General features: G+C 37.7%; 1 protein-coding gene across 1 annotated transcript in view; it reads left to right on the forward strand.

Annotated features, from left to right (window-relative positions):
• Positions 1–3,627: 3,627 nt before the first annotated feature.
• LOC115438920 (OTU domain-containing protein 4-like) overlaps positions 3,628–24,778 on the forward strand; it is a 34,982-nt gene continuing 13,831 nt past the window's right edge. The window contains exons 1-15 of the mRNA XM_030162811.1: positions 3,628–4,004; positions 6,710–6,793; positions 7,403–7,453; positions 7,540–7,586; positions 9,279–9,351; positions 9,889–9,967; positions 11,896–12,058; positions 12,218–12,257; positions 13,082–13,184; positions 13,754–13,818; positions 13,907–14,001; positions 20,466–20,557; positions 20,917–21,079; positions 21,184–21,320; positions 24,680–24,752. Coding sequence (XP_030018671.1) covers positions 3,864–4,004; positions 6,710–6,793; positions 7,403–7,453; positions 7,540–7,586; positions 9,279–9,351; positions 9,889–9,967; positions 11,896–12,058; positions 12,218–12,257; positions 13,082–13,184; positions 13,754–13,818; positions 13,907–14,001; positions 20,466–20,557; positions 20,917–21,079; positions 21,184–21,320; positions 24,680–24,752 — 1,406 coding nt within the window. The 5' untranslated portion in view covers positions 3,628–3,863. The remainder of the gene's footprint in view (positions 4,005–6,709; positions 6,794–7,402; positions 7,454–7,539; positions 7,587–9,278; positions 9,352–9,888; positions 9,968–11,895; positions 12,059–12,217; positions 12,258–13,081; positions 13,185–13,753; positions 13,819–13,906; positions 14,002–20,465; positions 20,558–20,916; positions 21,080–21,183; positions 21,321–24,679; positions 24,753–24,778) is intronic.

A 24,778-nucleotide genomic window follows, 5' to 3' on the forward strand; every position in this document is an offset into this window, starting at 1 on the left:
TCCAACTCCAAATCTACCAATATTTGTGAGGCCATAGTATCACCTTTTAAAGTTCTGTCACACATTTATCCCACCCCTGTCTAATATCTACACCAGCACATTTAGAAATTGCCGTTGTAATTATTACCTCCGCCAAGGAGGTTATGTTTTTGCCAGGGTTTGTCTGTTTGTTTGTTTGTCTGTCCGTTAGTGTGCAACATAACTCAAAAAGTTATGGACAGATTTGGATGAAATTTTCAGGGTTTGTTGGAAATGGGATAAGGAAGAAATGATTAAATTTTGGTGGTGATCGGGGGTGGGGGGGCCCACGGGGGGGGGGCCACTGATCAGCCTTGGCGGAGGTCTGCGCTCTCCGAGTGCTTCTAGTTGTGTTGTGTTTTTGTCCTGATTTGAGCTGAAGAAATTGCCAGCTTTTTTCTGGCCAAAACAGAGTAAACAACCACAATATACGTGGTTTATTCCAGAAGAATGTTGTCTCTGCTAAAAGATAGTGCAATAGAATGTGACTGTGTCTGTGTGTTTTTGATGTCACATGAATGTACCCTTTAGGATCGCACTTTTTAATTTTGTTGTACAATGTACAACGACAATAAAGATCTATTCTATTCTATTCTATTCTGTTCTGTTCTGTTCTGTTCTGTTCCAAATGTGATGTCTTATTGGAATAATCTCATTCCAAACCTGAGATGGAAGAAAATCTGGTGTCTACCTTCTAATTATTTAATTATAAACGAGATAAAAGAAGTTTCTCTCAAATTATTTCATCATTTCTATCCTTTGTGAACTGTTCCTACACAGATATAAACAGGACATCAGTGTGGATTGTTCCTTTTACAGTCATTCATTCATTCATTCATTCATTCATTTTCTGAACCCACTTTATCCTCACTAGGGTCACGGGGGCGGAGCCTATCCCAGCTCCTTATGGGTGAAGGCGGGGTTCACCCTGGACATGTGACCAGTTCATCCCAGACTGAACACACAGACAAACACACTGTCACATTCACACCTATGGGGGATTTAGATGAACCAGTTAACCTATCAGAGCATGTGTTTGGATGGTGGGAGGAGCCAGAGGACCAGAGAACCAACACAGACACAGGAGAACATGGAAACTCCACACAGAAAGGTCCCACCCCCATGGACTAAAGGTCCCACCCCCATGGATTAAAGGTCCCACCCCCATGGACTAAAGGACCCACCCCCATGGACTAAAGGACCCACCCCCATGGACTAAAGGTCCCACCCCCATGGACTAAAGGACCCACCCCCATGGACTAAAGGTCCCACCCCCATGGACTAAAGGACCCACCCCCATGGACTAAAGGTCCCACCCCCCATGGACTGGTGTTGGACTCAAACCCAGGACCTTCTGTGTGTGAGGCACCAGGTCTATCCGCTGTGTCACCCCCTTTTATAATCAGTCAGAAGTAAATGCAGATCATCTGTTTTGGTTCCTGTCCTTTCTCAAATATTTTCTGTAAAGATGTCTGTTTTTTTATTTGTCAAAATATTGTTTCTGATTTTTCTCTCACTTATTCAAAAATGTTTGGTATTTTCTCATATCCTGTTAACAAATCAGATCAAGATTAAATAATCAGTCTAATTCTGTTTTTAGCAAAATACCACATTCATAAATCCAAATTCTCCAATCTTAAACCTTCCTTTTTTAATCTCTAAAACTGAGCTTACTCAGTATATTTCAAATGTTCAGTGTTCTGAAAATAAAAGAGCTATAAAAACCACTGACCTATGCAACAGTCATGATCTTTGCCTAAACTGATATATTATTTCTGCTTGTGTATTTTGTCCCCTGGCTAATGTTCTGTTCTGTTCATGTTATTGTATTAATATTGTATTATACTTTTTATGTTTCTATTGTACTCTGTATAACACTAAATAAATAAATATGTTTTAATTTTTTTTTTTTTATTTCACTCTTTTAAGTGTACAGCTGCTTTTATGTCTTTTTAATCCATTCTTGTATTTTAGTCTATTATTTTGCAGTGTATTCTTCTGTTTTAACTGTAGAGCTGTTTTATGTTTTTAATCTATTCTTGTATTTTTCTTTCATTTTAGGTTTTCCCCTGTAAGTCACTTGGAAAAACAGCATCTGCCAAATGAATGAATGTAAATGTAGTAGTAGTAGTTTATTTCAAGCACATAGAATCATCAGATAACAAAGAATCATACATGGTCCAAAAAAAAAAAAAAAAAAATTGTGCTTGAAAAGGAGTGGGCAGAAGTACAGCTTACTGACTCCCACCCCCTTTTTACAAACTAATAATCAAACTAGATCCACCGCTTCATTTGATTTGTTCACACACATTTTCCTCTGTATATTTTTACTATAACACAAAACATCCATTCAGTCCATTCACATACACTTTTTTAGTCACCTCACACACAATCAGATTTACAAAATCAACTGTTTTTAACATAAACTATAATATTTATATGCACTTTAAATATTTACTATAAATACAATGATCAATAAAGCTCATAGTATCTTCTTATCATGATAACCAATTAACTACAATAATATCTTATTTTATGCGTGCTTCTATAATGTTCTATATTTTGTTATTACAGTGGATTTATACGTCCTTTTAAATCAGGGCTGTCAAACTCATGTTAGTTCAGTTCCACATTCAGCTTATAGGATCTGCAGTGGGCCGGACCAGTCAAATAATATAAATAATACGATAAGAACTGATAAATAATGTCAACTCCAAAGTTTTCTCTATGTTTTGAGTGCAAAAAGTAAAATTCCATAATGAAAATGTTTAAACCTATGAATTGTACTTGAACATAACATGAACAAATATGAACAACCAGAAAATTCTTGAGAAGAAAAGTGCACTGTTAACAATATTACGCCTAAGTTGATCATTTATACATGTGCATCACAACTTAAAGATTTAGTAACAGGCAGAATAGTGTTAAAATTCCACAGACTTCCCTTAAGACATTTCAGAATGTTCATATTTGTTCAGATTATTCATATTTTTGTGAAAGGATAGTCTGTAAATGTAACTTTTTTTTTTTCTAATTTTACTTTTTTTTATACCAAAACAAAGAAGAAACTTTGCAGTTTTCATACTTATAGGTTATTATGATAATATTTTACCACTCTGATCCACTTTAGATTGAATTAAACCTAAAATGATTTTAACATCCTTGACTGATAATATCTTCAGTGTAATGTTTGCATTTCACAGATTCGTCCTAGGGGTCAGACTGGACCCTTTGGTGGGCCGGATTTGGGCCCCGGGCCGCATGTTTGACACCTGTGATTTAAATGCACTAATTGAAGAAGACATTTTTCAGTTTTGTTCCAGATTATTCCACAGGTGAACCCCTCTGACACAGATTCACTGGCTTTTTATGTGTGTTCTACACTTAATTTTCTTGTAGATTTCAGTCAATACGTAAAAATAAAATTAAATTAAATTAAATTAAATGAAATTTTAAAAAATAAAATTGCCAGCTTTTATTCTTGTAAACATCCGGTTTGGTGACGTTTGCGCAGGTCCAACTTGACACCATAGAAGAAGAAGGGGGCGTGTCGTTAGCCTGTGCTAGCTGCTCAAATGCTAACTGCGGGCTAAAGTTGACTGTTGTACTTTCATTTTCTGACATTCCGTCTCTGGGATGCGCTCGGCTTCGAGGAAAACGAAACTAGAACCGGTCATAGTTGTCTTGGAGTGTCCTTTACCCACAAATGTAGTCACTGAACTCTTTCCGGCTGATAATATTAACAACTTATTCCGGTCTAAAGCGTCTAAAAGTTTGTCCAGGCTAGCCGACAGTCCAACAGTCCGGGTTAGGTCAGCTAGCGTTAGCCGCTAGTCCCCGCTAGCATGGACGGTGGCGGAAGCATGAGAAGTAATGAGGAGAGGGTCGCCGAGAAACAGATGGATGATTACCTGAAAACAATAGGTCTGCATCGGAAGAAGATAGCCAAAGATGGGTCGTGCTTGTTTCGGGCCGTGGCTGAGCAGGTAAATGTGATAAAGCTGACCCAAAGCCAGGCTTAAGTTTTGTAACATGCTAACTGGGTTTGGTGTGTTGTGTTGATCAGATTCTTAGTTTTATTAAAGAAGCACCAAGAGAAACCGGTTCAACCTGAAGACACTGTTAAACCAATGCCTTATACAATTAAAATTAAGGAATCCTAAGGTTAGATTTAATTTGTATGTTTGTGTCTTATACTTTTTTAGTGATTTAATGGACTAAAATTAATTTTTACAGTTCTCTGATGGAAATGACTTTACCCAGGTCAGTCAAACTCCTGTTAGTTCAGTTCCACATTCAGCTAAATCTGATCTGCAGTGGGCCCAACCAGTAAAATAATAACATAATTATATATAAATAATGTCAACTCCAAAGTTTTCTCTATGTTTTACAGTGAAAAAAGTCAAAATAAACAATGAAAATGTTTACAGCTACAAACTATCCTTTCAAACAATGTGAATAACATGAACAAACTAAAAAAATACGTTTAATTTTAACAATATTCTGCCTCACTTTGTCATTTCCACATGTTCATTATAATGTACAGATCACAGTGGATCTACAAACACACAAAAACATTTAATATAAGGCAAAACATTGTTAAAATTTTACTTACTTCTCTTAGAATATTTCAGGTTGTTCATATTTGTTCAGGTTATTTGCATTTTTTTTGTGAAATTATACTTTGTTTTAGTGTAAATACATGAAAATATTTACATTTACAAAATGTTTAAAACTTTTAACGTGTAATATATGACACTGATGCAGCACTTCCCAGTTAAAATGAATATTCAGAGATCTATTTAATGTTGTCTCTAAAATAAAGTAGTCCACTTTAGAGCTGCAACTGATTAATCGATTAGGTGCTTGAAGCCAATGCAAAAATTCACGATTTGATTAATCAACTGGAATTGTTTGAAGGGAAATATTCTATGTCAGTTTTCCTGAATATGAAGCTTCTTTGTGCGTCACAATAAGCGTCCGTGTGAAACACAACAGTGGAACCAATGTTTAACAGCAGAAAAATGAAGGAAACAAAGCTGAAGATTCAGGAGAATTGTGGTTGAAGGATTTTTTTGGATCACGTTGAGGTCGATTAATTGGTTTCAGCTCTAGTCCAGTTTTGTTTTCTTGTAGGTATCGTGGTTTCAGTTTTCACATCCAGTAAACACATATGATATTAGCAGTACAACACTTGGAAATCTATACATTTACTGTCACTACTGAGATGTCATAAGAGCAGGATCAAAAGTAGTCTGTAAACTACCCTAACAGTTGAGATATCCCCAGTATGCATGTGTGGGTATTTGCAGTGGCAGTATTTTTGCTGAGTTTTTATTGGTAGGCACAGTACTACAGTCTGTTGTATCCACAAGAGAATCATCTTACAAACTATGGCAATATTTGATTGTTGCACAACAGCAGGACAGAAACTAGAGAAAGTCAACAGAAACACAACAGAGTGAGTCTGAAGCTGGATTTATGGTCACACAGACCATAAATCCAGCTAGGGTTGTAGGGTTGGGTTGTAACGATTGCAAAATTTCATATCACGGTTATTGTGACCCAAAATTACCACAGTTATCATTATTATCACGATATTGTTAAAATTGTGCTCAAAATGTTCAAAAAGTACTGATACACACACTGAAATAATTTAACCAAGTTGTATTTTGAAAAAAAAAAAGAATAAATAAATAAAATTAAATAATAGGTACAATGTACTTTCTGTTGCAGAATCCTTCAAATATTAACTTGTAAACAATCAAATATACAAATGTCCATTAAAGATGGCACCTTATGGACACTATTTTACCATTTTACAGATCAAGTTTGAGTTGTTTGAGTTTCTTTTTCAGAGATAGATAGATAGATAGATAGATAGATAGATAGATAGATAGATAGATAGATAGATAGATAGATAGATAGATGCTGCTTCTCCAGGAAATGAGCAGCACCATCAGTTTTCAAAGTGCAATAATCAAACACGGTTACCATGATAATTAGAATCTAAATGGTAGTACTAACTGCTGGGAATTTTACCACGTTTTATCGTTATACCGGTAATCATTACATCCCTAGTCACACGTCGCTACCTACGCCATCACTGTGGACAGCCCGCGTTGGCCCGCACAGCCTTGATGTGCACCTCTACATGGCACGGCAACGCAGAGACACCCTCTCCTGGTGGCCAATTTATGATCATGTGATGCCAGGACTATACAGCAACAAATAATAGCCTTTATTTCTATAGCACCGTTAAAAACAAAGTTTACCACAGTGCTTTGACAGACAAAGCAGAAGGACACAACAGCAGGATACAAGATGCAAGTAAAGACCCTAAAACAGAAGCAACACAGTAAAAGAGATATGGACAGCAAACGCAAAAACATGGACACATTTCATACTCATGCATTTTTGGTCAAGGAACAGACAAGCGAAAATGGAAAGCTGATAGGATCAATATTTTGGGAGATATTAATAATTTTGGAATACAATAGCCTTAAATCACATTGCTATACCCCAAAGCTTTGGCGGTGACTGCTGGACAAATGCGGTACAGCATACACAAACACACAACAGCATAAAAACCACCACATCTAGAACCTGGTGGATTCCCCCATGGGTCAACCCACTAGTCTATGATATGAATTGAACAGAGGATAACTTGTTGACCTTTGACCCTGTCTAGGTGCTGTATTGCCAAAGTTATCACACTGAGGTTCGAGCACAATGTGTGGAGTTCCTGAAGAAAAACAGAGACAGCTATGAAGCGGTATGGAAATGAATGAATATGTATTTGTGATTTCTAACACTTTAGTCTGATTGTGGTATCAGCATTGCCTTTGAGTAGACGAACTTTATTATTATTTATTATTAATAATAATAATAATAATAAATGTAGCTGTAGTAGTAGCCGCCTTTATTGAGGAAGAAGATGTTCCAGGTTTTCTGTGGATCTTTAAAGAATCTTAAAACATAAAAAGTGAGGTGTAACTGATCACAACTTATATGACATTGGAAAATGAAAATACATAATTTATTTAAGATATTGTTTACTTTTATTTATTAGTACTTCATGTAATCCTCATCATTCAATCAAAATTATATTTGAGTTTGATTGAATTAGAAAGTACAAGCTGAAAATCCTGTCGCCCTGTAATAATTTTTGCATCATTAAAGTGTATATTTCCTGTGGCATGTAGAAAAGTATTCAAACATAAGTTAATTTATATGCTCCACTATCCAGAACCTTAGATATTTATGGTTCTTTCTAAGACTAGACAAAACAAAAACGTTACATTTTCAGTTTGAAAAATGAAATAATTCAATAATGAGTACACTTTGTTGGTCAAATTGGTGTTTGCCCTGTTCTGTGTTGCAGTTTATCGAAGGAGACTTTGAGGATTACCTCTGCAAGCTTCAGGACCAACAGGTAAACTCAACATCTGACACTGTGTTTCATTAACAGGTGACTGTTAAGAAAAACAAAAGTCATATTTGTTTTACTCTATTTTTCAGCAATGGGTTGGAGAGGTGGAGATCAATGCACTGGCTGTCATGTACAAGTAAGACGTGTTAGAATGGGTTTTCTCTTTGTGGTTTTATCTAAAAAAAAAAAAAGGATTCTGTGAGCAGTAAAGTCATCAAACATACAGAATTCACCTTAAAGCTGCAGGAGACTTTTGTCACCAATTTTCAACAAATCTGTAAAAACCTCAGTAAAAACTCAGTATCATGAATAGGGATGGAAATCGAGAACTAGTTCTTTTGAGAACAGATCCCAGTAGCTCGATTCTTTGGAATCGTTTGCCTGCTTAACAATTCTGTTTATCGGTTCCTCCTTCGTTGCACATGCGCGATGATGTCACGCGTACGCTACATTGTTTTGGTCAGAATGAAGACAACATGGAGTTGAAGCAGAAACAGTCTAAACAGACCACACCAGGTCTAAACAGACCACACCAGGTCCAAACAGACCACACCAGGTCCAAACAGACCACACCAGGTCCAAACAGACCACACCAGGTCCAAACAGACCACACCAGGTCTAAACAGACCACACCAGGTCTAAACAGACCACACCAGGTCTAAACAGACCACACCAGGTCCAAACAGACCACACCAGGTCCAAACAGACCACACCAGGTCTAAACAGACCACACCAGGTCCAAACAGACCACACCAGGTCTAAACAGACCACACCAGGTCCAAACAGACCACACCAGGTCCAAACAGACCACACCAGGTCTAAACAGACCAGGTCCAAACAGACCACACCAGGTCCAAACAGACCAACACCAGGTCCAAACAGACCACACCAGGTCTAAACAGACCAGGTCCAAACAGACCACACCAGGTCCAAACAGACCACACCAGGTCCAAACAGACCACACCAGGTCTAAACAGACCACACCAGGTCCAAACAGACCACACCAGGTCCAAACAGACCACACCAGGTCTAAACAGACCACACCAGGTCCAAACAGACCACACCAGGTCCAGTTGAACTCTGTCAAAGCTTCCATTTCTTCTAAAGGTGGAATCCCTCCAGTCTGTTCAAACATTTGTCCACATGTGATTCATTTGATTCTCTACTCAGCGGTGCTTGTGAATCTAGCGGCAGAGTGAACACCAGGCCATCATCTGGGCCCAGTTCTGGTTCCGGTGCGGGCAACAAACGTCGTACCCCCTCAAGTACAAGTTTCTGAAGGTAGAGGAAAGGAAATGAGGAGCACAACAACAGGAGACGAGCAGAGTCGAACAGGTTCCACGTAGTGGAAATGCAGCAACAGAGGAATTAGTAAAGAGTCTGGAGTTTCACTGTCACTGTACCCCCCCCCCACACACACCCCTCCAAACTGGGCCCAGCGTCATCTGTTCTTATTATTTGTTCATACTGTATATTTTCTATTTTCTGTGCGGATGGAAATATAAAAGACAGTTAATGCAAACACACCTGTTTGTACTCTTTTATTCCCTCAGCCAATGAGAATCGATAAGAGAATCGGATCGATAAGCAAAACCGATAATCAAATCGGAATCGTTTAATTCTTATCGATTCCCATCCCTAATCATGAATCTGTTGGTCTGTCTGTCGTTCCTCAGCTGAATCTCTTCCTCATGGTGAACAGTTTCTTAGTTCCATCCACCACAAACAAACCATATGTTAACAAACAGAGGATTCATGATACTGAGGATGGACAGATCTGAGGAAAAACTGGTGACGACCTTTAATGATTTTTTTTCTTTCTCTGTAGGAGAGATTTTCTTATCTACCAGGAACCCAACAAACCGGCTGTCCACATCACAGACAATAACTTCAAGGACAAGGTGAGACTGAAAATAACTTTTACACCTTTATAATCCGTTAGTCCATTTCACAAACATGAGTTTTTCTACAACTGTGCATTTTATTCTTTTGACTTTATTTTTGTACAGGATGTCTATGAAATATTTCAAAATATGACAACATTTCAAAATAAAAGATATATTGAAGGCCTTCAATCAAACAGATGCAGCATGTATTAATTCATACATAAATTGATGATAGTGCAGTTAAACCTGCTTCATAATGTTCACTTTGTGTTGAGATGCTATAGTGGGCTGCATTGGACTGAGGTGTGTCTGTTCTTCAGATTATCAATCAAATTGATCAGTCAGATTTTATTTATTGCACCACATCAAAACAAAAGTTATCTCATGTCACTTTACATTTACAGCTGGTCTAAACCAGACTCTTATGCCTCAGCTGATTGATGAAGATGCTAACGCAGCTTTTGTTTGAGTAAAAATGAAAGGGCTATTTGGAAACAACAGAATAGAATGAAATTTTTCATGAATGTCCTGGTGAATGTTTTTGTCTCTCAGGTGCGGTTGTGTTTTTTGAACGGGAATCACTACGACAGTGTCTATCCCAGCCACATGAAGGGCGCCGCTGTCTGCCAGTGTGAGTGTTCACAATTCAAATCAGATAAACTAAAGCTCAGAACATGCACAAATGTTTTAACCTGAAACTACGGCTGAAGAAAGACATGAAGGCCTGGTAGCACCGAGTCACTGCCTTTGTCAGACACTTAAAGCTTTTAGGAGAAGAACTCTGAACATTATGTGTGTGTGTGTGTGTGTGTGTGTGTGTGTGTGTGTGTGTGGTGCGCGCAGATTTGTGGTCATGTTTATTTTACTTTCTTTGACGTTTTAGTTGTACTATGGTTTTCTGTGAGTGTCTATGTCTACAGAATCTTTTTCTAAGTTTATTTTGCTGAATGTGTTTTCAGTTTAGTTTTAAGTAGTTTTTGAGTTTGCCACTTAAGTTGGTTTTTACATGTACACTGTAAAATTTGGGAAGCTGGGAAAGGTCATCAAAAAGTGAGATGGTTGCACAACAAAAACAAGTTGTCTTAGCTAAAAATTTTGAATTACAGCTAAATTCAGTTCAAACTTTAGCCTTTTTAACTTACTTTAATTGAGAAACCATCTCACTCTTTTTGATGAGTCATCTCAGCTTCCAATTTTTACAGTGTAGAGCGCACTCGCTCACACGCTAGCTATCATATTTTTTTCGGTTATTTTGCAATTTCTCTGCACTTCTACATTCCACTAGAAATACTTTAATTGTCTGAAACATAAATTTTATTATTCATAGCCCTGAAATACACTAACTAATTGCTTCTAAACATTTGATTTTGATTCTGGTGGTCTCATAGACATAGCTATACCATGACAGTTTTGATAAAAAATTATAATTTCTTGAGTTTTCAAATCAAAATCCCGGTAGCTAGATGTAATTTGATCCAAATTTAAATGCCATATTCGTGTTCAGCACCCAAAAACACTATATTTTCACTAAGGCCCTTTCAATTTCCAAAACTTTAGGATTTCAACCAAAATTTGACACGCCTTAATGTTTGATACTATTCATTCTGACAACAACTGAACATAAAATACTGACGGGCAAATGTTTTTGGGGCCATACAAACAGAGTGAAAGAAACGTGTCTGTTAGTTCCTTCTTATGTCTGAACTGACTACGGGAACACCGCAAGGACAAAACATATGTTAGTGCAATTATTCCGACCACTAGAGGGCCCCCTTTGTTTACTTTGAACAACTGAACACCACATACTATTGGGCTTATTAGTATTAGTACTGATTAGTGGGACTAAGACTCCTGTCAATCACTCACAAGTGTAAATAAACGTGTGTACATAAACATGTGTAACAGTACCGGTCTGTTCCATGGACATTTCATTTTAAATGTCTTCAGATGGTGGGGGGGAGAAGGACACAGGTGTTGGAAGCACTGACATGTGCAATTATTTTTATCAGCAGAGTACTTCAGTCTGAAATATCACTGAAAGGAAATACACACTATTGATGCCAGCAACCCCCCCCCCCCCCCCCATATAACTATGTGATTAATTGCAATTAATCGCAGAAATCCACGCAATTAATTGCGATTAAAAAATGTAATCTCTGCCCAGCACTACTATGTTTCTATGTGGTTTACTGCTGGTTGGCTGGTTTTATATTTCTATCTGGTTACCTCCGCCAAGGAGGTTATGTTTTTGCTAGGGTTTGTTTGTTTGTTAGCAAGATAACTCAAAAAGTTATGGACGGATTTTCGTGAAATTTTCAGGAAATGTTGATACTGGCACAAGGAAGAAATGATTAAATTTTGGTGGTGATCGGGGGGGGGGACGACGACGACAGATCTGTCTTGGCGGAGGTCTGCGCTCTCCGAGTGCTTTTCTAGTTTTGAATAGTTTTTCGTGGGTGTGTGATGCTGCCTGTACATAGTTTTTAGTGCCAGTCTTAAACCTGCAGCTGAGTCTGTAGTTGAAGCAGTGTTAAGTCTGCGCGTTTGTGTGTGTCACAGCCATCCTGTACGAGCTGCTGTACACTAATGTGTTCAAGGTGGATCGAAGTGTACTGGCTGGGTATCAGCGGACTGGCCGACACTTTGAGGTGCTGAGTGATGACAGCATGGCCGCCTGTATCAGCAGTGACGAGTCCGATGTGGACTCGACTGAGACGCAGAGGTAGGAAACAGTAAACATAAACCAGTGAAGTAGTCTGCTGGCACTGAAGAACCTGTAGGGGATTTCCTGTTCAGTATTCTTGTAGGTTTTTTTGGCACTTTATGAAACTGTTAAAGCTGGATTTCCAGCCTCATGATTCTGTTCATTTTTGTGTTGCAGATTGGACAATGGGACAAGCACTACTACAACAAAGAGCAGGGTAATATGAGCACCAGGGCTGTAAGAAAATATCGGTATCACAATATATCGCGATATTTCACTTCACGATACTGTATCAATATTAAAAAGTACTGTATCGCTATTTTTAGGTATTTATTCAAATGCAGATATGGTGGAGGTTCATTTTTGTTTTGGTTTTCTAAGCTATTTTATTTCTATATTCACATGGGTATTTTGTTCGGATGTTTTTATAGTACAATAGTACTGTTGTGATATTGCAGATCATACTGTAGTTTCTTGAAATTGATAACGCTGTTTTGTTAAATAATGATAATAATTCAAGCATCCTAAAAGCACTTTTTACTGTCTGAAAGAGGCAAATGTTTGTGTTTTTTTTTATTGGGAACGTACAAAAATAATGTTCTGATGTTGGATGATTCAGGGACTGAACAGTATGGATTCTATTCGCAATCGAATACGAACATTTAAGCAGAATCTGAAACTGTAATGTCTGCAAAACATTTATTTAATTATTTATTTATTTATTTATTGTTTGTTTTTTTTGTACTGGTAAAGCCACATGTTAAAACTTCATCCAAATGCTGCACTATAAGTTTTTTCCAGGAAATAATCTTTTTAACAAAGAAACGAAACAAAAAGTATCGCCTTGTTAACAGCATTGTGATATATCGCAATATATCGTATTGTGGTCCTAGTATTGTGATTTGTATCATATCGCCAGATTCTTGCCGATACACAGCCCTAATGAACAGGCTGTCAGACCCCTGTCCACACCACTGAACTGTAGACTGGTGAATAGGTGTGTGTGTCTGCGTTCATGTGTTTGTGCGTTTGGTGTTTCAGGGCCGGGGGCGTGGCCGTCATCTGTCCGACAGGGTGAGACGGTCTCTGAACCCGACTCTGTTCAGAAACATAGAGTTTGACGTCTGGCAGAGGTCTAAGAAAGGTGACACACATATAAACACAATATACTTCATGTACATTCATTTACTACCACACACACTGAATTATCTTTATTCAGAAGAAAAGAATGACATGTTTTTTTTTATTGTGCTGTTTATATGAGTTCAGGTATTTACTCCTTTTATTGTATGAGAATTAATATTATACCCACATTATCCTTTTTATTCATTTCATCATATAATTTTTTAAACATTTTACAACATCAATTTATATAAACTTTTATTTTAATGTCTTATGTCAATATTTATTTGTGTTTATTTACCTTATTACACTGTTATTAGTGTTTTTTATTGTTAGTAGTTTTTTTAAATGTATTTTAAAACTTTTTAGCCTTTGTAAATGCTTTACATACATTCATTAATTTATATCATATTTTGATATTCATCTTATTGATGCTGCATTATATTTAATCTGTTTTTATTACATTATTCCTAAATTGGAATTATGTTTACAGTTATGTTATTTTTAATACAAGTGGTATTTTTGTCATTTGTTTAATTTGAATGTTCTTATTAATTTTTTCTAGCTCAATTTTTTCCCCTTTTTTTTTAGCCCAGCAGAAGCTGGATTTCTGCATTGCTGCTGGGATGCAGTACGCAGTAGGAGACCGCTGTCAGGTGTGTGTGGTGTGTGTGTGTTTTCACAGGGTCATTACCTTACAGACGTGCAGTATTTATAGTAGTTTTGTGTTTGATTGCCCTGTAGGTTCGTCTTGAGGGCAGGACTTACAATGCAACTATCAAGGAGGTGCCACCAAACAACAGCGCAGTGACAGTTTATGTAGAAGAACTGGGCAGGAGGTGGGTCTAACAACACACACAAACACACACCACTGAGGCTGTGTGCCTTTGTGCCCTTCATTTCCTAATCTTTTGGGGACATAAAGCTGATCCACACAATGTACAGCACTGTCTAGAACACAGGTGTCAAACATGTGGACTGGGGGCCAAATCTGGCCCACCAAAGGGTCCAATTGGTAGGATGAATTAGTGAAATACAAAAATTACACTGAAGATATTAACAATCAATGGTGTCAAAATCATTTTAATTCAGTTCCACATACAGACCAATTAGATCTCAGTTGGGTCAGATCAGTAAATATTATCATAATAACCTATAAATAACGACAACTGCAGGTTTAATCTTTGTTTTAGTGTAAAAAAAAAAGTAAAATTAAATAAAAATGTTTACACTGACAAACTATCTTTTACAAAAAATGTGAATAACCTGAACAAATATGAACAACCTGAAATGTCTTCAGAGAAATAAATGCAATTTTCCAAATATTATACCTGGTACCATATAGGGAAGTAAGAAAATATTGGTTCTGCAATATATCGCGATATTTCATTTCACAATATTGTATCGATATTAAAAAGTACTGTATGGATATTTTTAGGTATTTATTCAAATGCAGAAATGGTGGAGGTTCATTTTTGGTGTATTTGTTTTTCTTTATTGTTTATTTTATTTATTCTTATTTAAAACTCTTTTATTCAATAATGTTGGTTCCTTTGTTGGGATTGAACTCAAATACTGTTCTGATGTTAGTTGTGAACTAATAGAATCTGAACATTTGAACAGGATCTGAAACTGGAATGTCTGGAAAACAGAATTTCAGTTTGAACACAGGAACATTTTGTGATATAACATTAGATCCTGTTGTATCAAATAAAAATGTGTTCAGTATTTGTGCAGATTTCTGCTGTAATTCCATTCTTCCAGGAAATAATCATTAAAATAAAGAAACAAAAATTTGTCTTTTTAACAGTATCATGATGCATTGTGATATATCGTATCGTGATCCTAGTATTGTGATTTGTATCGTATCGCTAGATTCTTGCCGATACACAGCCCTAGTACTATATGTTTTGTGTATTGTAATTGTAATGTAAGTTTTAATGTACATGTGTAAATGATAAACTGAGGCAGAATATTGTTAAAATTGCACTTGTTTTCTTAAGACATTCAAGTTGTTCATGTTATTCAGATTTTTAAGCAAATGTTGTAGATGTAAACATTATCATAATGTAATTGTACTTTTTTCACTGTTATTATTTTACTGGTTAAGCCCACTGCAGATCATATTGGGCTGAATGTGGAACTGAACTAACATGAGTTTGACAGCCCTGCTCTAGAAGTCTTAGTCCACCCTAAGATGTGTTGTTTTTATGCAGCTGTAGTGAGCATCATAGCTATTTGTCAGTCACTATGTCAAACTACAACAAAAAAAAAGGGAATATTGTGCACAGCATTAAGTATAAACTCCATGGCCTCGACAGGAAGCAGCTAGTATTTTGTGTGATCTCTGTTCCCATGACAAAAAGTAGCACAAACAAGAGACAATGAACATGTGTTGAATAAAACCAGAAGAGTTCAAGACATGTTCAGTACAAAGGAAGTTTACACGAAATACTGGATACGTGTGTCTGTTTTTTGTGTTTTTTCTTTTCCTAAAATTCTTGTATTTGAGAAATGTGTTTGAGCATTATATATACAGCTCTGGAAAAAAATGAGACCACTGCAAAATGATCACTTTCACAGATTTTTACCGTTTATAGGTAGGGGTTACTGGGGACAGTTGTAACACAGGTCAGTTGTAACACTTGCAATTGCTCCAATCAGGAACAAGTTAGGACTCACCTAATTCACTCTGCACATGCTCATTTAGTCCTTGGTCCACATGGGAAGTTCTAGTGCCGTGAGACAGACACATCCAAATTTGAGGGAAAAAATAATTTTGGGGTAAGAAAGTAATTATTTTTGCTCAAATTACTTTTGTGATTACATAGCTTTTAGGGCTGCACGAATTTGGCAAAAAATAAAATCCCGATTTTTTTATTTTTTTTTTATTTTTTTTTCCCCCTCTAAAAACTTGATTTTCGATTTCGATTTTTGGGTAAAACTACAAAAGACAACAGAAGTCAGCATGTCATTTTAGTGAGCAGCCCACAATGCAAGGCACTGCTCTGACCTCAAATCTGTGATGGTATCACGTGATGGGCCCACAGAAGTTTTATTTTTTTCTTTATTAAATCTTTATTGAATGAAGTAGAGTATACAAACAATGTATACAACAAGAAAATAAACATAACAAGTTTGCCAGGAGGAATACACTACAATACAATGTCCAAATCAGAGCGAATACTGAATGTTTTTAGAGCCTTTTTGTTTCCAGATTTATTGAACAGCTTTAAATAAAGTTCAATATTTTTCAAAAAATTCATACTATTTGGTTTTGTGTTACAGAACTTACATTTCTGAATGTAAAATTTAGCAAGTAAGAGAAATAAATTAATTATAAAAAAAAACACAACTTTTTTTCCCTTTTTGGGGTATCTGGGCCCACAGAAGTGAGAACACTGTAAGTCAGAGACACACATCAGTCGTATGAGTGATCCTCATGCGGTTCTATTTAAACTGGGAGATCCGTGTGTGGAACAGACCAACCCAGGACACACTGGAGGGATTCTATCCTGGAGCTGGTGGATGTGTGTGGGCACAGGGCTGTCTGGTCCCTCTGCTGAGGCTGATGACCCCAAGACCCGGATCAGAAGAAGACAGTATGGTACAGATCTGGGACAACAGAAGATGACTGATCTCCATACAGCTACATTTCAGTTGCGGGATCCATGCGTGAAACCACGGCTTATATTGGTATCGCTACTGCGGGTTCATGAACAGATTTAATGTCCGTGGTCATTGCACAGACTTCTGTGACAGACCGCTGTCACTGATAGGAGGAAGAGCCTACGGTAGCCTGCAAGCGCACGGCCCAGAGGTGCGCGGCGTGTGGCCCAGAGGCACGAGAAAGATGAAATTGATTTCACGATTTCCCTTTTTTAAAAATCGTCCTTATTAAAAAATCCGATTTCGATTTAAAATCGATTAATCGTGCAGCCCTCTTTGTAGTTGGACTCATTAAAGGTCTGTCGTGTTGATTATGTGTGTTTAGCAGTCTTTCATACAGGTTATTTGTGCTAATGTTTTCTTCTAGCTGTAAGTCAGACTCACTCATCACTAATGCACTCAGGGACAGTTGGAACAAACTTGCTTGGGGTAGATTGGAACACTTTCTAAAATGTTACAACCTACTCCAAGTTAAAATCCATTTGTTTTTCCAGGATTTCATGACGATTTCATGATTTTTAGTTTCAACATGCCTAGGTCTCAGAGGAGAAATACTGACAGGGGGGTGCCTCTGGATATCCACTGACGTAAAGGTCCACAGAAAGTCAGTCAGATCTGTGGAAAAACTGTATGGCATGTCACTGTATGTAGCAGTGGTTCCAACCTTTTTTGGTTCATGACCCCATTTTAACATCACAACTTTCGGTGACCCCAGACATTCAAAACGGAGATTTTTTTTGTTGTTGCTAAAATTAATTTGTTTTTGATCATGTAATAGTTTGCTATATTATGTTGCAAATAAACGTTAATATTAGATGACATTTAGTCTATATAATGTATATTATTGTGGACAGAGGCAGTAAATCCAGGTGTAGATTACTGCACAAAGGGAAATTTTATTTTCCTTGGTCAGGATCTGTCCAGTCAGTCCAGCTGTGATTTACAAGGAGGACAATTAATACTGAACAAACAAAACTGAAACTATGAATTATGAAAGAGCTGCAGCATCTGAAACTGACCACAATGAACATCTGACAGAGAAACAGAACCACAGTGCTGCAGTTTCAGCTTTTATGTATTGTGATTGTCTCTCTCAACTTACCATATATTTTTAATTAGTAAGTTTTTATTTTTATCAATTACTAGAAGTTTCAAGCGACCCCATTTGAATTCCAGATGACCCCACGTAGGGTCCCGACCCCGAGGTAGAAGAACACTAGTATATAAATTCTGCAAAGGGAGGAAGTTAGAAGATCAAGCGAACTTCCACGAGTAGGTACAACTCTGCAACAAAGGTGTTCACTGATGATCAAGAACAGATTTGGACATACTATCTGAAAGGTGCTACTAATACAGACTATGGACTGTGTCCTACAGAGATAAGCACAGAAGAACTGAGAAGTCAGGCTGAATTTAGGAAAGTTAGACTGGTGGCAATAATAAGATATATTGAATAGGGAATTTTTAAACATTTTTTATGGTTAACATTACAGGTAAGAGAACGTTCATATCAGCTTGCAGAAAAGTATGACTATGAAGACGCTGGGTTAAAAGACCTTAAAGTTAGAGACAGAAATGGGTCATTACATATAGTTTCATCAAGTGGTCCCCACCTGACCCTGTTAGATTTTTCTAAATTTTTACATACTTCTAGTACATTATATGTGATAGAAAAATCAAAAATTTCAAGGCTTAATTGTAAATAGTTTGAAGTTATTACCATTTGAAGTAGGTAGGGGCTACCCTAAAATTGCAACCAAAATTCAGACTGTAAATGTTCGTCAATTTTCAGGCTTCTATAACTTAATTTAAGGCAATTCCTGTCCTTTCACATGGTGTCTTTTATTTTGTGATCCTACCTATCCCACATGCTGAAATTGACCTTGAATCTGAAGGTCGGACAGATATTTTTAATTTTAAGCTGTTCATATATCATCCATAACAGAACATAGGACCTTTATTTACACGGATCCATTCCCTAAGTAGCCAAGATATAGCACAGAAAATTTAGAATGAATATGAGGATTAGTTTTTGTGTAATGAGTGGTCAAAAGTAGCATTTTAGAAGTTTGCGATGGATAAAATGTCAACTTTGTCATTCTCTGTAACATGCAATTATACATTTTAAGTAAATATTTTCACATTTCTTAGGACTATAGATTCCTGTGAAATGATTCTGAAAATTTCAAACCTCTAGCTCTTGTTGTTCAGAAGTTATAGAAGCCTGAAAACAGACGAACATTTCAAGTCTTAATTTTGGTCGCAATTTTAGGGTAGCCCCTACCTACTTCAAATGGTCATAACTTTGGAACTATTTACAATTAAGCCTTGAAATTTAGGATTTTTCCATCATATATAATGTACTAGAAGTATGTAAATTTTTAGAAAAATCTGAGAGGGTCAGGTGGGGACCACTGGAGGAAATTATATGGAATGACCTAGTAGTGGTTTTTATCTGTCTCTGTCCATCCATCCATCCATCCATCCATTCTCTTCCTCTTATCCGGGGCCGGGTCAAGGGGGCAACAGTCTAAGCAGGGATGCCCAGACTTCCCTCTCCTCAGACTCCTCTTCCAACTCTTCCGGGGGGACCCCGAGGCGTTCCCAGGCCAGCCGAGAGACATAGTGTCTCCAGTGTGTCCGAGGTCTTCCCTCAGGTCTCCTCCTGGTGGGACATGCCCAGAACACCTCCCCAGGAAGGAGTCCAGGAGGATCTGAACCAGCTGTCTGATCCACCTCAGCTGGTTCCTCTGGATGTGGAGGAGCAGCAGCTCTACTCTGAGCTCCTCTCTGGTGACTGAGCTCCTCACCCTATCCCTAAGGGTGCGCCCAGCCACCCTGCGGAGGAAACTCATTTAGACCGCTTGTATCCGGGATCTTGACCTTTCGGTCCTGACCCAAAGCTCATGACCATAGGTGAGGGTAGGAACATAGACTGACCAGTAAATGGAGAGCTTCACCTTTCGGCTCAGTTCCTTCTGAACCACAACAGACCGATACAATGACCGCGTCACTGCAGACGCTGAACCGATCCGTTTTTATACTTCTTCTGAAATAAGACATAGAACAGGTGTTTTTCAGTAGAATAAGGTGTGCTTGTTGTTGTATTCAACAGACACAGGAATGGAATGGCTGTCATACATGCACACATGCTGATTTCAGAAGAAATTGCAGTGGTCTCCTAATTTTTTCCAGAGCTGTGTTTATTTTATTTATTTAACCAGGTAAGTTAGTTGAGAACAGATTGTCATTTTCAGGACATATAGAGACAAATAACCAATCACTCTCACATCCACACCTATGATTAACCAGTGAACCTACTAGTGCATGTCTTTGGATCATGGGAGGAAGCCGGTGTACCCGGAGAGAAGCCACGCAAACACAGGGGAACATGCAAACTGCACACACACAGGTTCCTGCTGTTGGAATGGAACTCAGGACCTTCTATCCACTGCACCACTGTGGTCTATAGCATTTTCTTGCTAAAACAATGAGTGTATTTGTGGCCTAAAACTTTTGCACACTACTTTTAATCTTCACATTTAAGGGTAAAGGGTAGGATTAGGAATTTAGTTGTTAAGGATAAGGTGAGTCTCCACAGAATGAAATCCTGAACATATTTGTGTTTCTGTAGACAGGTGCCTTTGTGGAGTTTACGTCCTGTGAATGAAGACGGCAGCTGGAGCTTCGTGAACAGAGACAAGAGACTCGGCAACGGGCATGGAGGTGCTAAAACCAGGCTACTAATTAAATGTATAATAATAGTAATAATTAAGGGTGAGTGCAATGGTACATGTACCATTTGGTACGCTCCTCACGGTACAGTATGAGCATGTACGGCTCATTTGTAATTTTCAAATGACATTTCCAGACACCCCTACTCATAACAGTCATACATTGCCAAGAATCAAGTGAGTGAGAAGTTGAGCAGAGGATGAAAACTTCAAGTTGAGAGAAATTCCATCTGAGAACAATCACTGCTTTAAGAGGCTGAGACGTCACACTGTTGATGTAGATGAGCCTTTAGCGCAACAACACTGTTTGGTTTTGTAAAAATAAAATGCATGTTTTGCTTTTTCTCTCAGAATGGGAGCAGAGGGGTCGAGGTCGAGGTAGGGGGAGGTCCACAGCAACATCCTCTGCTGTTGCCCAGGCAACCGCTTCATCACCCGGTGGGCGTGTGTTGAAGCAGCACTCGTGGCCCCCACAGGCCACCGCAGAGGAGCCAGGAGGGTCCAGAAGCAGCAGGTCAGTTCATTTAAGTTCACATCATCTTCCTTTTCATTTCTATTCCTGCTGTGTCTACATCTGTGGCTGTGAGCCAATATGGTTGTGTGTGTGTGTTTCTACAGGAAGTCTTTGAGCACGGCCGATCCGCCACCATTTGGTCTGACTGAGGAGGAACGTTTGGCCAAAGAGGAGGAGAGGAACGTAGCGTTGGTGGAGATTCAGCTGAGAGACGAACACAGCTTCCCTGCACTCAGTGTGAGTAAAACAGCAACCGCAAAAGAAAGAGCGTTATAGGTAGGCAGGCAGGCGGCCACAGGTTTTTTTTTTTTGTACTTTATTTTTTATTATTTTAATCTAAGACACAAAACAAACAGACATGGTCCCAGGTCCATTCAGACGTTTACATACTGTTTACTGTCCACAGATTGAATGAAAAAGTCCCATTTTTTTTCAGTACTTCACACCCTTGTGCTGTTGTAGGTGGAGATTGTATGTCATCATTTCTATTAAATGGATTTGGTTGACAGTTTTTACCACCAAGGAAATTGAGGGAGGGTCCTTTTTAAGCCAATATTTGGTGATGGCTTTTTTGCCTGCGGCAAACAGTATTCTAAATAGATATCGTCCCTTGAGAATTGGCTGGTTCTATGTCCACTTTTCCTCATTTTGAGAAAACAGAGTTTGAAAATGTCACCTGTCTGCTCTGTGATATTTGGAGAGTTCTCAATCATCTTTTGTATTGAATAGTGTTGACTGTGGAAGGAACCCTAAACATATTGTTAACATGTTTTAAATCTCCATAGGCTTACAGATAGAAGAAGTCAAAAATGGACATAGAACTTTGTGATTCCAAGGTGTGGAAGTTGTCCCTGGTCAGCATGTTCTATGTCCACCAGAGGAGCTGGTGCCTTTACAGGTGTCACTGATGATCCACATCAGGAAGTTCTATGTCCACCACAGCTGTTTTTTTTAAAAAGTTATGAACAAACTAAGAACTTTTTAGTCAGTGATTGCATGGCTTTTATACTGATGTCACAAAAAACCATCCTCTGCTAGTGTTTTCCAATCCACATGTATTTAAGGTGGACAACTAAAATGAGCACATCTATCCTTTTTCATTAAAGGTGGAATGGTGAATAAACGTGTTCGGACACCTGGAGGACCTGAGGAAATTGTGTTCACTCAGTTTTCATGGCAAACAACCATTTTCCGTCCATACTTCAATCCTCAAAGGCAGGAGAATTAGTTGTGGAATGGAGGCAAATGATGTGGAACACCATGAACCACCTTAAAGACTGAGGAGTGATGAGGACTGAACATTCTGAGTCCACTCATAGATAAAAGTCCATGAATGAGACACATTCTCATTTGAACCTGACACGGGACAACATTGTCCACTTGACCAGATTCTAGAACATGAACAAGAAAAATTAGTGCTCTATAAGTGCACTATAAATATTATTTGCAAACTGGACATAATCAGTTGTTTGGGAATTAAACAGTTCTGTGTCCATGCATAGGCCTAGTGATGAATGTTGTGATTTTCCGCCCCTAATACAACAAAATAAAGATTTACAATATCTATACATTATTGGTGAACAACTTACCCATCAAAATAATCCCTAAGTCTTTCAGAAGGGATCAAAATAGAAAGTTTTTTCTGAGGATTCTCATTTTGTGCTTCATGTGCTCCACGGCCATTTTGAGCAAATGTCACATGATCCAGGTCTGGCCCCTGATTGGCTCCTCTTGGACATAGAACAACCTGATTTGAAACCAGCTCCACTCAAGACATAGAACTAAAAGTTTGTATGTGTGAGTGTGTAGATGTTTAGCTTGGAGCTAAGCACTTTGGGACAGAAACTTAAATGGTTTTAGAATGTCCTGATATGCTTAATTCCATTTCGGCAAAAGTGGACATAGAACCAGCTGATTCTCAAGGGACGATATATGTCACTTTTACATAATTCTTCTGGGGGAATGCTAAAAAACAAAGTAGCCAATGACATATCAAAATGAACACCAAAAAAATGAATACATCAACTTTATCATCTCTTCCCAAAAGCCAACACCACCAGGACAGGAGCAGAACACGTGTTTGATCTGCCTCCAGTGAACCACACTCCCTCCAGCAGGAAAATGAACTCCAGAAAAATGGGATTTTCCTACAGGTGGAATAAAGAAACGGGCCAGACATTTGAAACACAAACCCCTCCATGATAGGGATTTGTAGTGCAGTTTTTAGATTTCCATCCCTCTGACCAGATCTCACTTGGTATTTCCTCTTGCAGGTCCCTCTCCCATTGATTTTTTTTGCGTGAAAATATACGTCATTGTCTTTTGAATTCAAAGCTGTATAAATTTTACCAGTGATGTTTTTGTTACTGGAACCTTTATAGGCGTCCACCAGTATTTGAATTAGATGAGGGAGTCGCGGCCACAGGTTTGAATCTTCTGAGTGAGCATGAGAAGGAATAACATGGGTAGCATGATATACAAGAAAAGTTTCACACATGTGTACTTTGATCCTTTGTTTAGTTTGGACTATTAAAATGTGATACTTGGCTCATTTAAGCTCTCAGCTACTTGATGACCTGTGACAAATGAATGGACACCGATTTACTCTTTTTGATATGAAGAGGTAGCACAGTGTTCAGTCTTGCTGTACTTAGGGATGTAACGATTACCGGTATAATGATAAACGGCAGTAAAATTGCAGATGGTTTAGTATTACCGTTTAAATTCTAATTATCATGATCTGTGTTTGATTACAGCATTTTTAGGGGAAAAACACTATGTAAAGATCTGCTTTTAGTCAAATATTTGAGTATAGTTTAAATTTATCACAATTTTAATTGTATATCTCTAATATTTGGAACCAATATTCACTTTTAAAGTCTTTGAAAAGGTACGTTAAGCATCTGTGTGTTGTTTATGCAATAAGTTATATACATTTTTCAAATTGGATTTTATATATTTTTATGTTGATATAGTAGGTTAAAGTGAAAAATAATAGACAGTTGATATCAATTAAGTTGTGCTGAAAAACAGATCCCAAACATGGGTATAGTAAACATTTGTTTATATAGTATATAAAGGCAAAATCAAAGGACTGAAAAACGGACAAAATAGGCTCAGACCACTAAGGGTTAATATTTGAATGTTTCTGCAACAGAAGTGTTTGGTCTTATGTCTGGTTTTGAATTATTTCTTTTATTCCGTTTTCATTTTGTTCTGTTTTTTTTTCCCCTTGTTTTCATTTCGTTGTTGTTTTTGCCGCCTTGTGTCTTTTACAGATTTGATTTAGAAATAATGATTTGACCATAATTATCAACAGATGAATTTATTATTGTGATAACATTTTCCTCTCTACATATGTTAAGATTGTGTCAATTATTTTATGTTTTTTTAAAATACAACTATGTTAAATTATTTCAGTGTGTGTATTAGTACTTTTTGAATATTTTAAGCACAATTTCAACAATATCACGATAATAACGATAACCGAGATAATTTTGGTCACAATAACTGTGATATGAAATTTTTCCATGGTTCCATCCCTATCTGTACTGTATCGTGTCTTGACAGTAATTAAGTTGGCTTGTTTCCTCCCCTCAGGCGCCTGTGACCCACATGAAGGAGGGAAAAAGAAAGGTGGAGAGAAGAAAAGATCCCAGCAAAGTGTTAAACGGTAGATTGAGTCCACACTCATGTCAT

Source organism: Sphaeramia orbicularis, chromosome 18 (assembly GCF_902148855.1).
Source record: "Sphaeramia orbicularis chromosome 18, fSphaOr1.1, whole genome shotgun sequence".
In the NCBI taxonomy this organism is placed as follows: Eukaryota; Metazoa; Chordata; class Actinopteri; order Kurtiformes; family Apogonidae; genus Sphaeramia; species Sphaeramia orbicularis.